The following is a 13834-nucleotide window of genomic DNA, read 5'->3' as shown; positions in this document are numbered from 1 at the left end:
TAAAGATTTTAGAAAGTGTGTTTTTCCTTTCCCGCTGAGGGTTTTTTTTTTTTTTTTCTTTAGATTTTTTGATCTTTGTTGTACAGCTGGTAAATATTATCTTACAAGGAAAAATACATGTCAAATTAATTAGATACATTTCTTTTATATAAATAAAATCACAGTTTGTTTCATCTATACATCATTTTTATTTTTTTTAATCCTTTTGTCAATATTTTCCCATCTTTTTTCATTCCATCCTTCTACATATGTCATGAATCTTTTAGAAGCATCGTTTCCTTATTTAAGTCTTCAAAATACTAAAAGATTTCAAGACAGTAACTGCAACAACCTAGGTGTTATGTCAGCTTTTTTCAATAATCCCTTTGGGATTCCAACGGACCCCAAGCGTTTGTCATCAAATACTACCCCACTTTTCCGTATTAACTCAACTCTGTACGAAAATTTAGATACGATTTTCAGTTATAAATCTTTTGATGAACAAGATTTGTTAGATGCCGCTATTAAACGTTGGGCTGCTAGAGACCAAAACCACTTATATTTTCAAGAATTACAATTGAGACCCGGTGCTGGCAAATTACCTCTGGGTTATTTATCTGAAAAACAACAAACCAAACTTCCAGTTGGGATTATCACTCCTGGATTTGGTTTTAAATATTTTTACAACACCTTGAAGGGATCTAACGCTAAATTAGCTTTTACTATTGCTGCTTTAGATTATGTTGATGATAGCATTGTTAGTGATTATGTTACTCCACTAAAAATTGCTCAAGAGTTAAATTATCCGGTAATTACCCCAATTAATCACAATGAAGTTCAACACACTACTGCTTTGTCCTTGTTTTTATCTCAGTTCACTTCAACTATCCACTTGTTTGATGGTGCTTCGTATGCTAAAACTGTATTGAACTCCAATGAAGATAGTGTTACAACTTTACCAAACTTGCACATCCCAGAACACTCTTCTTTTGATGATATTTTAACTATTTATAACGAAAACTCCCCAATTAAATTACATAACTTCCAATATTTTGGTGTCGAGAACCCAGAAACAGTCTTTGTAACTTATGGGTCCGTCGAATCAGAATTGTTTTCTAAAGCCATTGACGGTACCCAAAGTAAAGTTGGTCACATTGCTATCAGAATTCCATTACCATTTGATACTGATAAATTTGTTGCCTGTTTGCCATCGACTACCAAAAATGTCATTGTTATTTCTCAATCTTTGGATTCAAACTCGTCTCCGTTGAAGGAGACTGTTGCTGCCTCTTTGTTTTTCCATGGCAGAAGAGGTATTTCTGTTACTGAATATATATACAAACCAAACTTTGTTTGGTCTCTACTTGCCATCCAAGATGTTATTGGTTCGTTTGTCACCGAATTTCAAATTAATTATTCAGACAAATTTGACGCCTTTACTATATGGGCTAACGATAACAATGATGACAGTTTAGATTTGGGTTCCAATTTGGTTCACTCTTTAGCCTTTGATGATGACAAGCAGGTCACTTTGAGAACTAGGTTTGACAATATTAACAATGCGGGCACTTTCCAAGCACAAATTATTTCATTACCTGATTCAAATTCTGCCCCTTTGGTAACCAATATCGACTCTTCTAAAGTTTCCTTTGTTGCTAATGTGGAGCTTTTGAGAACATTTGATATAGCAAAAGTTACTGATGTCAATGGCACAATCATTTTGGTTTTGGATAAGGATTCTTTCAAAGATCAAAAATTAGATGATGTTTCCACTTATAAAGATTTTTTGAAATTACCAATAGAATTTTTGAAGCATATTGCCTCTAAAAATATTAAATTAGTTTTGGTGGACAAGGAATTAATTGGCGATAGAGAACAGACTAAGGGCCGCACGTTGTCTTTTGTTTCTCAAAGTGTCTTTTGGAAATATGCCTACAACTTGGACGTTCAAAATAGTGCTCGTCGTATCTGGGGTTCATCTGGTGCTGATATTGAACTATTGGCTGCCGTTTTGGTTGAAACTATTACTAATGCTTTTGAAGTTGGTATTAAAGAAGTTCCAACTGATATCTACAAATCATTTTCAGAATTAGAAGATCCAGAAGAACCCGCTTTATTACAAGTTTTAGTTAATGAAAACGCTTTCCATCCAAATTCAAAACAAGTCCCAGAAGAGAGAGAACCTAACGTTTTCAAAGTGTCCGATATTGCCAAGAAATTAACTTTTAAAGAGGCTTATGGTATAAAAAAGGAATTAAGACCGGATTTACCTGTCAAAAACTTTGTTGTTAAAGTGAAGAAAAACAAAAGGGTTACACCAGAATACTATTCTAGAAATATTTTTGAAATTGAATTTGACATTTCTGGTACTGGTTTGAAATATGACATCGGTGAAGCTTTGGGTATTCATGCAAAGAATAACGAGACGTTAGTCAGGGATTTCTTACAATATTATGGTTTGAATGAAAATGCTATTGTTTCCGTTCCAAGTAAGGAAGACGTTAATGCCATTGAATTAAGAACTGTTTTACAAACCTTTTCTGAAAATTTGGATATTTTTGGCAAACCACCAAAGAGATTTTATGAATCTTTGATCGATTTTGCTCAAGACAACAAAGAAAAGGCTGCATTACAAAACTTGGTTTCTAGCAGCGGTGCCGCTGAGTTGAAGAGATACCAAGAGGAAGAGTTTTACACCTATGCTGATATTTTTAGAGTATTTCCAAGTTGTAGACCATCTTTGGCAGACTTGGTCAACATCGTTGCTCCATTGAAAAGAAGAGAGTATTCCATTGCTTCTTCTCAAAAGGTTCACCCCAATGAAGTCCATTTGTTAATTGTAGTTGTCGATTGGATTGACAAACAGGGTAGAAAGAGATATGGTCAGGCTTCTAAATACTTATCTGACTTGCCTGTTGGAGCAGAATTGGTTGTTAGTGTAAAACCATCAGTCATGAAATTACCACCATCCACTGAACAGCCAGTTATTATGAGCGGGCTTGGTACTGGTCTAGCTCCTTTCAAAGCAATTGTTGAAGAGAAGTTGTGGCAAAAACAACAAGGCCATACTATTGGTCAAGTTTACCTTTATTTGGGCGCAAGACACAAGAGAGAAGAGTACTTGTATGGTGAATTATGGGAAGCTTATAAGGATGCTGGTATTATAACACATATCGGTGCTGCTTTTTCAAGAGATCAACCACAAAAGATTTATATCCAAGATCGTATTAAAGAAAATTTGAAAGAATTGAAAGTAGCCATGATGGATAACAAGGGCTCTTTCTATTTGTGTGGTCCAACTTGGCCAGTTCCTGATATTACTAAAGCTTTACAAGATATCATTGAAGCTGATGCCAAAGAAAAGGGAATCACCGTTGATTTAAACCAAGCTATTGAGGATTTAAAGGAGTCATCTAGATACATTTTAGAAGTCTACTGAGAAATCGTAAATACCAATTTTTTCTTTTTTTTTTTTTTTTTTTTTTTTTTTGGTATAAATAATTAAGTACTTAATTCATTATACTTACCACTGAAGTGCCCTCTTGAAATCTTGTTCTAAATACCCTATTAGCATTCGAAAACATACCTTCTTTCAAAGAAACAACTATAAATTGGGAACCTTTAAATCTTGTCTTTATTAAATGCCCAATATTTTGCGTATGGCTTAAATCTAAAGCAGCGTCAACTTCATCCAAAATATACATTGGTGCAGGTTTGAATTGCAACAAGGCTAAAATTAGGGATAATGCAATCAAGGATCGTTGGCCACCAGACAATTCTACTAGACCTTCCTTCCATATACTACCTAATTTCACTTTGACCTCTAAACCCTCTGTAATCTCTTTGTTTTCTAGTGTAACTAATTTTGCAAAAGAATTAGGCAATAGTTCAGCAAAAATTTGTCCAAAATCAACACTAACTTTTTCCCATGTTTTAATCAACGCGTCTTTTTTATACTCATTTAATTTCTCAACTGTTTCTTGAATTTTTTGTTTATCTTTTTCAATGGTCCTGATCATTGTTTTCAATGCACCCTCCTTTTTCTCTACGCTATCAATCATGCTCATAATGTTGGGATTGACCCTACGCCTTAATCCATTGAACTTTTCTTCTAATTGCCTACTTCTTTTTTTATACTCATCCAAGTCTATATTTTGATTCTGTTCCACAATACTCGACACATAGTTATCATCAGTTAACCAGTCATTGTTTTCTTTTAATTTTTGGATTCTTTCACGTATCGAGCCAATATCATGCCTGAACTTTTCATGCTCATTAGTTAGTTTTTGGTGTTCCAACTCAATTGTATTATAGCTCTTTGTTTTATTTCTAACGGATAACTGAAGTTCCTTGATTTCGTTGTCCATTTCCAACAATCTGGATCTTTCATGTTCCAATTCTTCTGTAATCAGCAGACCTTTTTCTTGTAACCCATCCATGCTAGATTTAAGTTGAGTTAAATCCTTCTTTAGTTGCTCTAAATTATTTCTAATTGTACCTTCACTTTCTTTGCTTTGATTGATCTCAGATATTAGCTGATCCCTTTCAAGTTCCAAATTTTGATACTCATCGTATAAATTTTCATAAATGACTTTATAACGATCTACTTCTGAAGTAAGTGTGGAAACTTGTTGTTTCAATTCATTCAATTTGGATCCTTTGTCTTTGGCAAAATCGTCAATTTCTTTTTGAATTTCACCCATTTTAGCTTCCAAATGGTCCTTTTCTTGCATTTTACTGGTGATATCCTTTTTAAAATTTGCAATCTCTTTTAAAATCTCCTGTTTCCTATTAAGTATTTGAGTTGCCAAGTTGGATTGATTTTCCTTTTCAGCTAATTGCAATTTATAATCACAAACATTTAAGGAATCTTGAAGTTCTCTGGTTACAGTTGATTTCTTTTCAAATGTTTTAATGTTATCGTGCACAATAGAAATCTCTTTTTGTAGCAAATTTAGCTGCTTCGCACTTTTGTTATATTTTTGAATGTCCAGCAATAACGAGGAATTGCCACCTCTTGATCCCCCTGATAAAGTACCCTCTGGATCGTACACATCGCCTTGCAACGTAATACTTCTTGTCCTAATTTGCGGATGGAATGTGACTATCTTGGCGGTATCAGAATCTTTACAAATTAAGCTGGTGCCAAAAATAAATTCTAAAGCCTTTGCCACTTCTGCTTCATAACCTATCAAATTCAAAGCTAATTCTACGTTCTCCGGCGAAGTAGCAAGTTGTTTTGCAAATTTGACCGTATCTTCCCTTAGTTTCCTTGCAGCGATTTTGTTCAACGGAATAATAGTTACCCTTTTACGAAGCCTACCCCTTTCTAACAATTGAGAAGCAGTTTTTTCATTATCAACAACCACGTTAAAAAGTCTACCACCAGCACACACTTGCAATGCATTAGCAGCATTTAAATTTTCATCGTTTATAACAAACAAAGTGGCAGCAACACCTTTAACCGAGTTTGAATCAAAATTTGGTGACGGGCTTGAGTATGTAAAGTCTATGTTGTATAATTTGCGTTTCCATTGTTCCACTTCGTTTGATATTTTATAAATCTCGTCACGTAAAGAAACTTCCCTTTCTTTTAATTGTTTTAGATCTAAGAGATTAAAACCAGCGTCCGCTAATTTGGCTTCCAAATATTTCTTTTGCTTTTTTAACTGCTCAATATCCTCTGCAAGTTTAGCCTTTTCGAGCTTTGCTTGTTCTAATCGTGGTTGGTTTTTCACCAATTCATTTTCCAGTCTAGAAATTTTCATTTCAGCACTCTTAATGGAAATCACACAATCATTCAAATCTTTTTTTGTCGATGAAATCTGGGCCATGTAGCCACCTTGTTCACCAGATGTCAAGGATATGCCTGTAGTTAGTGATGATAGTAATGCTTCTTTTTCTGCATGTTTTTTTTTTAAATTATTCATTTTATTTTGCGCTTGATCATATTCAAGCTTCTTTTCCTTAAATGACTCAGACTTGAATTCCAATGCACCTTTCAATTTATCCAAATCTTTTTGAAGTTCAAGTAATCTTGTGTCCTGTTCCTTCATATCGTCTTCTTTGATACTAATTGTTGTATGAATTCGTGATATATCATTATTTATTGCCTGTTCTTTTTTTTCTAACTTTAGAAAAGCACCTTCCTTATCCAGACTTTTTTCTCTTTTAATTTCCATTTCAGCTAGATCTTCATTTAAGTTTGCTAGCTCCCTCTTTAACGTTTCCATTGATTTGGAATACTCTTCCAACGTCGATTGTTGTGTAGTTGTTATTTTTTGGACATTCTGGTATTTGGTAACATACATATAATACTCAAATGCATCAACTATTCTCTGGGTAGTTTCTAAATCTGTTTGGATTTCCTGGAACTCCAAAAATGCCCTTTTCTCACCTCTTAACTTTTCCAATTTGGGTTCGATTTCTTCTTGTAAAATACTTGTAATTTCAACTAATTTGCTTTCCTTTTTAGTCATTGTTTTCTCTGCCTTTTGGCGTCTATCCTCAAACATTCTAGTACCTGCTGCCTCCTCAATAAGAGCGAGAATTTCCTTAGGCTTCATGTTTAAAACTTTTGTAATTTTACCTTGCATAATTAAAAAATTGGGATTGTTAATATTTAATTGGACAGATTGAAATAAATGTAACACGGTTTGTTGTTGGGCTCGATGACCATTAATTAGATATTTGCTTGTACCGCCCAACATCACTTGTCTTGTCACAGAAATTTTTGAGTATGTTTCAAATCCAATAGGAGAATTATTCCTATCTGTATTATCAAAAACAATCGTAACACTGGCTTTAGTAACACCAGCTTGGCCTCTCTTATAAATCAAATCTTGCAAGTTGGATGCCCTAACAGTGGCCATTGAGGAAATACCCAAAACAAAACAAATTGCATCCAAAATATTTGATTTACCCGATCCATTGAGACCAGTAATTGCATTGAATTGGGGATCCCAATGTGAAATCACTGTTCTTGTAGCATACGATTTAAATCCATCTATGATTAATTCTTCTACTTTCATATTAGTTGATTTACTTGCGATGGTAAAGTATATGAATTTTAAGCAGAAAAGGTTCCTCAATAAACCAAAACTTTTTTAAATAGTATATACTATTGTAACGATGGGCAAATTATGTTCTGTATATCCTTTTCTTTGTTTTCTTTCATGATCAAACCATAAAAAAAAAACTTAGTTAGCCGCGAATGAACTAAGATCTGATAAATATTGCTATATAGGAAAAAAAATTTTACTATCACGTGACATTTTTAATTTTTTTTTTTTTTCCTTTATTTCAAAAATGTTTTTTATTTTCCACAGAGAATTAGCAGACTATCCAAGGCGATTATATTTTGCTTTTCATTTATACAGTAGTTACTGAGAGGTGTGTGTACGTTTGTGTTTCTTTTTACTAATTTAAATACACGTGATAGAATTATGTAGCACATACCAAGAAATGCTTAATACAATAAACAAGTTAAACCAAAAATAAATCCACGTAGATTCCTATCTTCAATTGATCATATCGAAGATTGGAGCTTTTTATTTTCATAAGAGGGAAAAAAAAAAAGAGGAAAAAAAAAAAAATCTCCTTACTAATCATATTCGGAGAGGGTTTTATTTGACTTGTTATTTTTATTGGGACAAAAAAAAAGAAACTAGAAAATTATACAGATTCAAAAAAACATAATAGAAAGAAAGGATATTTTTATACATATATAATAATAAACCACTTTAATCTTGAGTTTTTTGAGAACCACGTAACAAACCAGTTCTTCTGGCAGCAATCAAACCGATCTTTTGACCAGCAACAGCACCTCTGGAAATAGTAGAAGCCTTACCAATATGTTGATGGTTACCACCACCGTGAGGGTGATCAACTGGGTTCATAGCAACACCTCTAGTCTTTGGCCATGAGTTTCTCTTAACCTTGTACTTGTGGAAAGCACGACCAGCTTTCAATAATGGTTTATCAACTCTACCACCACCAGCAATAACACCGATAACACCTCTGGCATCAGAGGAAACAACCTTCTTAGAACCAGATGGTAATCTAATTCTGGTTTTGTTTTCTTCTGGGTTATGACCAATAACAATAACGTAGTTACCAGAAGCTCTAGCTAAAGCACCTCTGTCACCTGGTTTTTCTTCAACATTGGAAACAATAGTACCTTCTGGAACAGAACCTAATGGCAAAACGTTACCAACATTCAAAGAAGCCTTCTTACCGGCATAAATGAATTGACCAGTGTGGACACCTTCGTTAGCAATGAAGATTTCTTCACGTAATCTGTACTTGTATGGGTCACGGAAGACAACCTTGGCCAATGGAGCACCTCTACCAGCATCGTGAACAATTTGCTTAACAACACCACGAATGTAACCGTGACGTTCAGCGTAATCTAAAGTTCTCAACTTAGCAGCACCTTCTCTTAATCTGGTGTGGGAAGTAAAAATAGAACCAGCACCCTTTCTTTGGTTACGAATAACTCTACCTGTTCATAATTGGGGTAAATAAGCATAATCATTAAATTTTTCAATTAAAAAAAAGTTATGCAGAAATAAAATTGTTAGTAAAATCTTGGCTTTTTATTACTATTCACCCATAGATAGGAAAAGGGACGGACAAAAATTGCAGAGTTTGGTATAATGTTCCATGTGTAAACGGGATCCAAGTAATGTTCAAAATGTCAATTAAAAAAAAAAATTAACTACCAATGATTTTAATATTAGTCAATCAAACGTGGATAAAAAAAAAGTTGCAGTCCATAAGATAAGTATATGTGGAAACAAAATGATATATAATGTAGATAAAATCATTTAATATATTAATCGATCTTTTCTGTATTCAATTATAACGTTTCATTCTTGAAAAAAAGGCATGTGTCATGATCGTATAATAAACAAAACTCTTGCCAATGTATATATCCAATAATCATATCAAATAGTATGTTGTTATATTTTTTCTTTTTCTTTTAAGTTATCCTGTCAGACAAATCAACTGAAACAACTTAATATCCATTTACCTTTTATATTTTTAATAAGTATTGCTACTGCTTCTTTTATAGATGCTCATCAAAACATTACTCCGTATAAATTTTAATCCAAAAAATATTCACAATATAAAGATAATATATATTTTTTATTATTTTTGCCCTTTCCATATCCTCATATTTGTTAATGTTAACATACCCATTGCTTCTTGATTATTTTCTTGGTTATTTGATTGATTTTTAAAACAAGACTCTAAAACTCTGCAAATCTATAAATATTTAAAAGAAAAAATGAGAATTCTTATTACAACCGCTGTAAAGAAAAAAAAGAGAGAGAAAAAAGCTATACTAAAGAACAGTTAAATGAAATTTTATGATGAGGGAAAAAGGAAAAAAAAAAAAAAATTATATATATACATTCAAGGTAAAGTTGTTAAGGAAAAAAAAAAAAAAAAAAAAACTACTGGATTGATAATACTGTTATAAAAATCTAAGCAGAAATACAGTAAGAAAAGATACAATTTAACAACAATTACTAAATTTTGTAGGATAAAGGTAAACTTTAAAAATTTAAACAAAAGAAAATTATTTATGTTCTTAATGAAAGGAAGGGAAATATGAAATTTTTTACTTATCTTTTTCAAAGAAACAATAAAGAGCAAAACTTGAACGCAATGTTAATTGAGCGTTTTTTTTTTTTTTTATTTTTTTTTTTAATTTTTTTTTTTAATTTTTTTTTGTTTTTTTTTAATTTTCAAAAAACTTTTTAAAGCCAATTAACAAATGTATGGGTGTGGTAACATCAAACATGTCACAATATTTTTAATTAAATTTTATGTATATGATTAGGTTAGCAAAAAAACCAAACAAAAAAAAAAAAAAAAAAAAAATAGAAATTAGAAAATTATACCAAGCTCCAAAAATAATATTTTTATACATTATTCATTTATATATCTACTCCTATCATTTCCTGTGCTGCTACTTCTAAACTGACTAGCTTAAGCTTTGTTATTCTTGTACTTCATCTTGTGGCAACGAACTGGAAGGATTACTTTTAAAAGCAGCTGCTTTCTGAACTTCTTTAATTTTTTCCAAATAGGAGGGTTTAATCACAATGGATTTGTTCATAAATTTAGTGTTTTTCAATTCCTCGCTGGCTTTGGATGCGCTATCTTCGCCTGTCAAGGTAACCAAAGCTGCTAAAACATAACGATGGAAATGCAAACCTCTTCTATAATAACGATTTTTGAATACATACACATCAGTTGGGCCATATTTTTGGAAGTATTCTCTTAGCTCAACGTCTGTAGCTTTTGGTGGTAGATAGGCACAATAAACCGTATCTTTGGAAACTTCCTTATTTTCTCCCTTGGAATCTTCTGTAGAATTAGGTATTTCCGTAGTACCTGGCTTGTCTGGATCCTGCTGTTGTAGTTGCTTGTTTTCTCCTTCACCCTCTTTTTGGGCTGAATCAGATAACAAATTCATTCTTTTGTCTTTTTTATTGCTTGCCGTTTTAACAATTTGGTTTTTGTCTTTTTTATCATTGCTAACACCTAAACGTGAGAACCTTGATTTTTTATTCGCTTTACTAATTTTTTCAGTAACTACAGCAGGAGAATAAGGAGAATATAGCTTAAATCTCAAAGCACGCTCCTTAAAAACAACTCCATTAAATTTATCAACAACTTCTCTGGCTTGTTTGGGAGTTTCAAATTCTGCATAGGCAATGCCTAATGGACGAACTTTATTGGTTCTAAAACCACGAACAGTTTGGCTTGGGATCAAAACACTTTTACAACCACTGTCTTCCAAGTAACCGAATAAATCACCTTCAGTGGTTTCAAAGTTTAAGTTAGAGATATAAACACGTTTAACATCAGGCTTCATATCATTTTCAAGAGGCTCATTTTTATTTGTTGTGCTACTGTCATTATTTTGAACAGTTTCAACAATAGCACTTTCACTGTTTTCTGTTAGAACCTGATTTTCTAAGGTCATATTATTGTTTTCCTGACTTGTTTTTGGTTTGAATATATTTATTTTTATTTATTTATTTATTTATTTTCTTTCTTTCTTTTTTTTTTCTTCTTTAATTTATAACTTCTATCGGAATGATTTGTAAAAGTACTTTTCTGAAACGTAGATGGATATGTAATATACTTTTTTTAATTTTTTTTTTAAAGAAAAACCATATCTCTATGATTGATTGAATGCCTAAAATAACCTATGGTTATATAACATACAAAAAGAGTTATAATGATAAGAATTATTTAGACACAAAGATTAAAGAAAAGAATGTGTAATTATTTCTTTATATAGCATCGTATGTCTTGTAGCCGCCAACGTTTTTTTTTTTTCTTTTTTTTAACTAATAAATTGTAAAGCAAAAAAACGTCACAAAAACTGTCAGTGTATTTATATATATATATATATATATATTGTTTTTGAAATCAAAATAGTACTAATGATGACTCTTAGATATACTCGCACACTGTAACTGACACAAAAAAATATATATATCTATATTGTCCGAATGGACTTTGCTCTCTGTTATTTATCTATGACTTTAAAACATTTACTGGAGAGGGAGGGGGAAGTCTACATTTAAAATACAAAAGTTTTTTTTTTTTTTTTGGTTAAATTATTGGCAAAATAAAACTCATGCGACGTAGCGGCTTGTGTTTTGATGTTTCGGTGTGTTTTGGTGTGCTTGCTGTGACTTTTTAGCTGGAATAAATATAGATTCTTTTTATGACCTCGAAATAAAAATGACATGGTTTACATAGCACTATATATGAATAAAGTACTTTAAGAATAATAATAATCGGTGAAATTTACACTAGTCATATCAAATTATTTAAGTCGCTGTAAACTTAGTTATCCAAAACTAATATTAATAATACGACTCATTTTGACCAAAAAAAAAAAGAAAAAAATAAGTAAAAAGCAGTGAATGAAAAAAGAAAAATAAACAGTATTATTATATTATATATAAATATTCAAATTATATGAAGATACAATTTAATCAAAAACTAATTTATTTCTTACCAGCGCGCTTAGCAGCTAAAGCTTTAGCAGTACCATGTAAAGCATGTTTGTGGTTTCTTCTGAATTTTGGATCAACACCTTTCAAGGATGGATACTTGTAAGTCTTAGGCTTCTTGATACCATTTCTATGAGCCTTTTTGGTTTGGTTATGAGCGGTATGGTTCTTAGATTTAGCCATTTTCTGTATGTAATATATATATATATATATACCAAATTTGTTATTCAAAAAGGAATAATAAAAATAACCAATGTTAGTAAATTAAATGTTCTAATAGCACAGTAAAATTATGCTGATAGCTTCAAAAAAAAAAAAAAAAAAAAAAAAAGCAGGAAAAAAAGCAGGAAAACAATCAAAAGTTAGGAAAAATACATTATTCATTAGCACTATATTATGTAGTGCCAAAAACCAAGACCGAGCCATAAAAATATTGAACTTAAAATACACAAACACTTCTATTCAACCCTAGTGGATATCTCAATCATGTTACAGTATTTGGTAAAAGATACAATAGTGTTGATATTTTCACGTCTAGACTAATTTTTACCTTTCCATCCTAATAACTGTAAATTTTCTCCTAGGTGGCGAGCTTTTTTATTCCTAAACTTTACTTTATTGAATGTTTTTAATAACAAAAAGATAATTGGTAGAGTCCACTTCTTTTATTGTGTAAAGTATTGTATAACGCGTTGGATAAAAAAAATATATAGTCTTCTTCTGTTCCAACAGGTGCAAACCACCGTTCACCTTAAGTTTATACTCTTAGTATCTCCAGTTGCCCAACAAATAACTTAAAAAGATCCTCGCTAAAAGGTTTTTTAAACCTCCTAAGGCAAGCATGTATTCTATGCCTGTAATCCAACTTTACTTAACTTTAACTTCGTGTTGCAGTTTATCTGTGATTCTGTACTTTCTTCCTTTCTGAGCTTGTTCTTTTTCTTTTGTTTTCCCCTTCTTTTTTTCTTTTCTTTCATATATAATTTATTTTTCAATTGCTAATGCAATGTGTGTCAACATACTGATTCTTGATTGATACTGTTCTTTTAACTTTTTTTTTAAATGATAAACTAAAATAAATAAATAGATTTATTAAGAATAAAAGGTTACACTAGAGCGGTAATGAATAATGGGAGAAAGAAATAAAGCTTTAACAAGGAAAAATCTTTTTTTTTTCCCTACATACTTGAAAGTTTTTAACTTTGAAAAAGAACAGAATGAACTACAAGTTGGCATCCCATAGAATTGTAATTAACAATAAGAGAGAAAAGCTCCATATTTTATGATAAACAGAAAAAAAAAAAAAATTGAAAAAAAAAAAAATAAAAAAGATAAAATATGGGTTTCTTCATTTTCAAAGGGATGAAACGGATAAGATATTTTAAATAGAAGCACATTTAAACAGAAGCACATTTAAACAGAAGCACATTTAAACAGAAGCACATTTAAACAGAAGCACATTTAAACAGAAGCACATTTAAACAGGAGCACATTTAAACAGAAAGAAAAAAAAATAAAAAAAAAAATAATGTGTAAATTAGTTAAATAAGGCGCTTTCGGTCTAGTTACTTCATTTTAAATAATCATATAAAAGGTACGGATGTTAATCTTGTCACAAAATATTATATAATCTTGCAACCATTAGTTTTTTCTTTTTTTTTAATTTTTTTTTTTTTAAAATCAAAATAGGACGTATTTGCTACCAACTTCATTTTATAGGCGATATAGTCCGCTGATTTTATTGCTTGCTATTTCCGAAGCTAATCCGATCTTCTATAGAATGTTTGGTTTATTTCTTTCCCAAAACA

At 31.4% G+C, this 13834-nt stretch overlaps 5 protein-coding genes across 5 annotated transcripts; 1 reads left to right on the top strand and 4 right to left on the bottom strand.

The window, feature by feature from the left end:
• Positions 1 to 253: 253 nt before the first annotated feature.
• Positions 254 to 3418, top strand: MET10 (sulfite reductase subunit alpha; the record flags this gene model as incomplete). Its single annotated transcript, XM_046077204.1, has 1 exon — positions 254 to 3418. One exon carries the CDS (start codon positions 254 to 256, stop codon positions 3416 to 3418), a length of 3165 nt encoding a protein of 1054 aa, XP_045934936.1.
• Positions 3419 to 3488: 70 nt separating this feature from the next.
• Positions 3489 to 7010, bottom strand: SMC2 (condensin subunit SMC2; the record flags this gene model as incomplete). Its single annotated transcript, XM_046077203.1, has 1 exon — positions 3489 to 7010. One exon carries the CDS (start codon positions 7008 to 7010, stop codon positions 3489 to 3491), a length of 3522 nt encoding a protein of 1173 aa, XP_045934935.1.
• A 711-nt stretch (positions 7011 to 7721) lies between these two features.
• SCDLUD_002466 (60S ribosomal protein uL2) lies at positions 7722 to 8483 on the bottom strand (the record flags this gene model as incomplete). The annotated part of the gene is made up of 1 exon (XM_046077202.1): positions 7722 to 8483. A coding segment is annotated over one exon (762 nt), but the record flags the coding sequence as incomplete, so codon positions are not given.
• Positions 8484 to 9988: 1505 nt separating this feature from the next.
• RRT5 (Rrt5p) lies at positions 9989 to 10981 on the bottom strand (the record flags this gene model as incomplete). Its single annotated transcript, XM_046077201.1, has 1 exon — positions 9989 to 10981. The coding sequence occupies one exon, from the start codon at positions 10979 to 10981 to the stop codon at positions 9989 to 9991; it is 993 nt and encodes a 330-aa protein (XP_045934933.1).
• Positions 10982 to 12020: 1039 nt separating this feature from the next.
• On the bottom strand, positions 12021 to 12209 carry RPL29 (60S ribosomal protein eL29; the record flags this gene model as incomplete). Its single annotated transcript, XM_046081403.1, has 1 exon — positions 12021 to 12209. One exon carries the CDS (start codon positions 12207 to 12209, stop codon positions 12021 to 12023), a length of 189 nt encoding a protein of 62 aa, XP_045934932.1.
• Positions 12210 to 13834: the final 1625 nt, after the last annotated feature.

Source organism: Saccharomycodes ludwigii, chromosome III (genome assembly GCF_020623625.1).
Source record: "Saccharomycodes ludwigii strain NBRC 1722 chromosome III, whole genome shotgun sequence".
Taxonomy (NCBI): Eukaryota; Fungi; Ascomycota; class Saccharomycetes; order Saccharomycodales; family Saccharomycodaceae; genus Saccharomycodes; species Saccharomycodes ludwigii.
The sequence above is the reverse complement of the archived record's forward strand: the minus strand, read 5'-3'. Positions and strand labels throughout refer to the sequence as shown.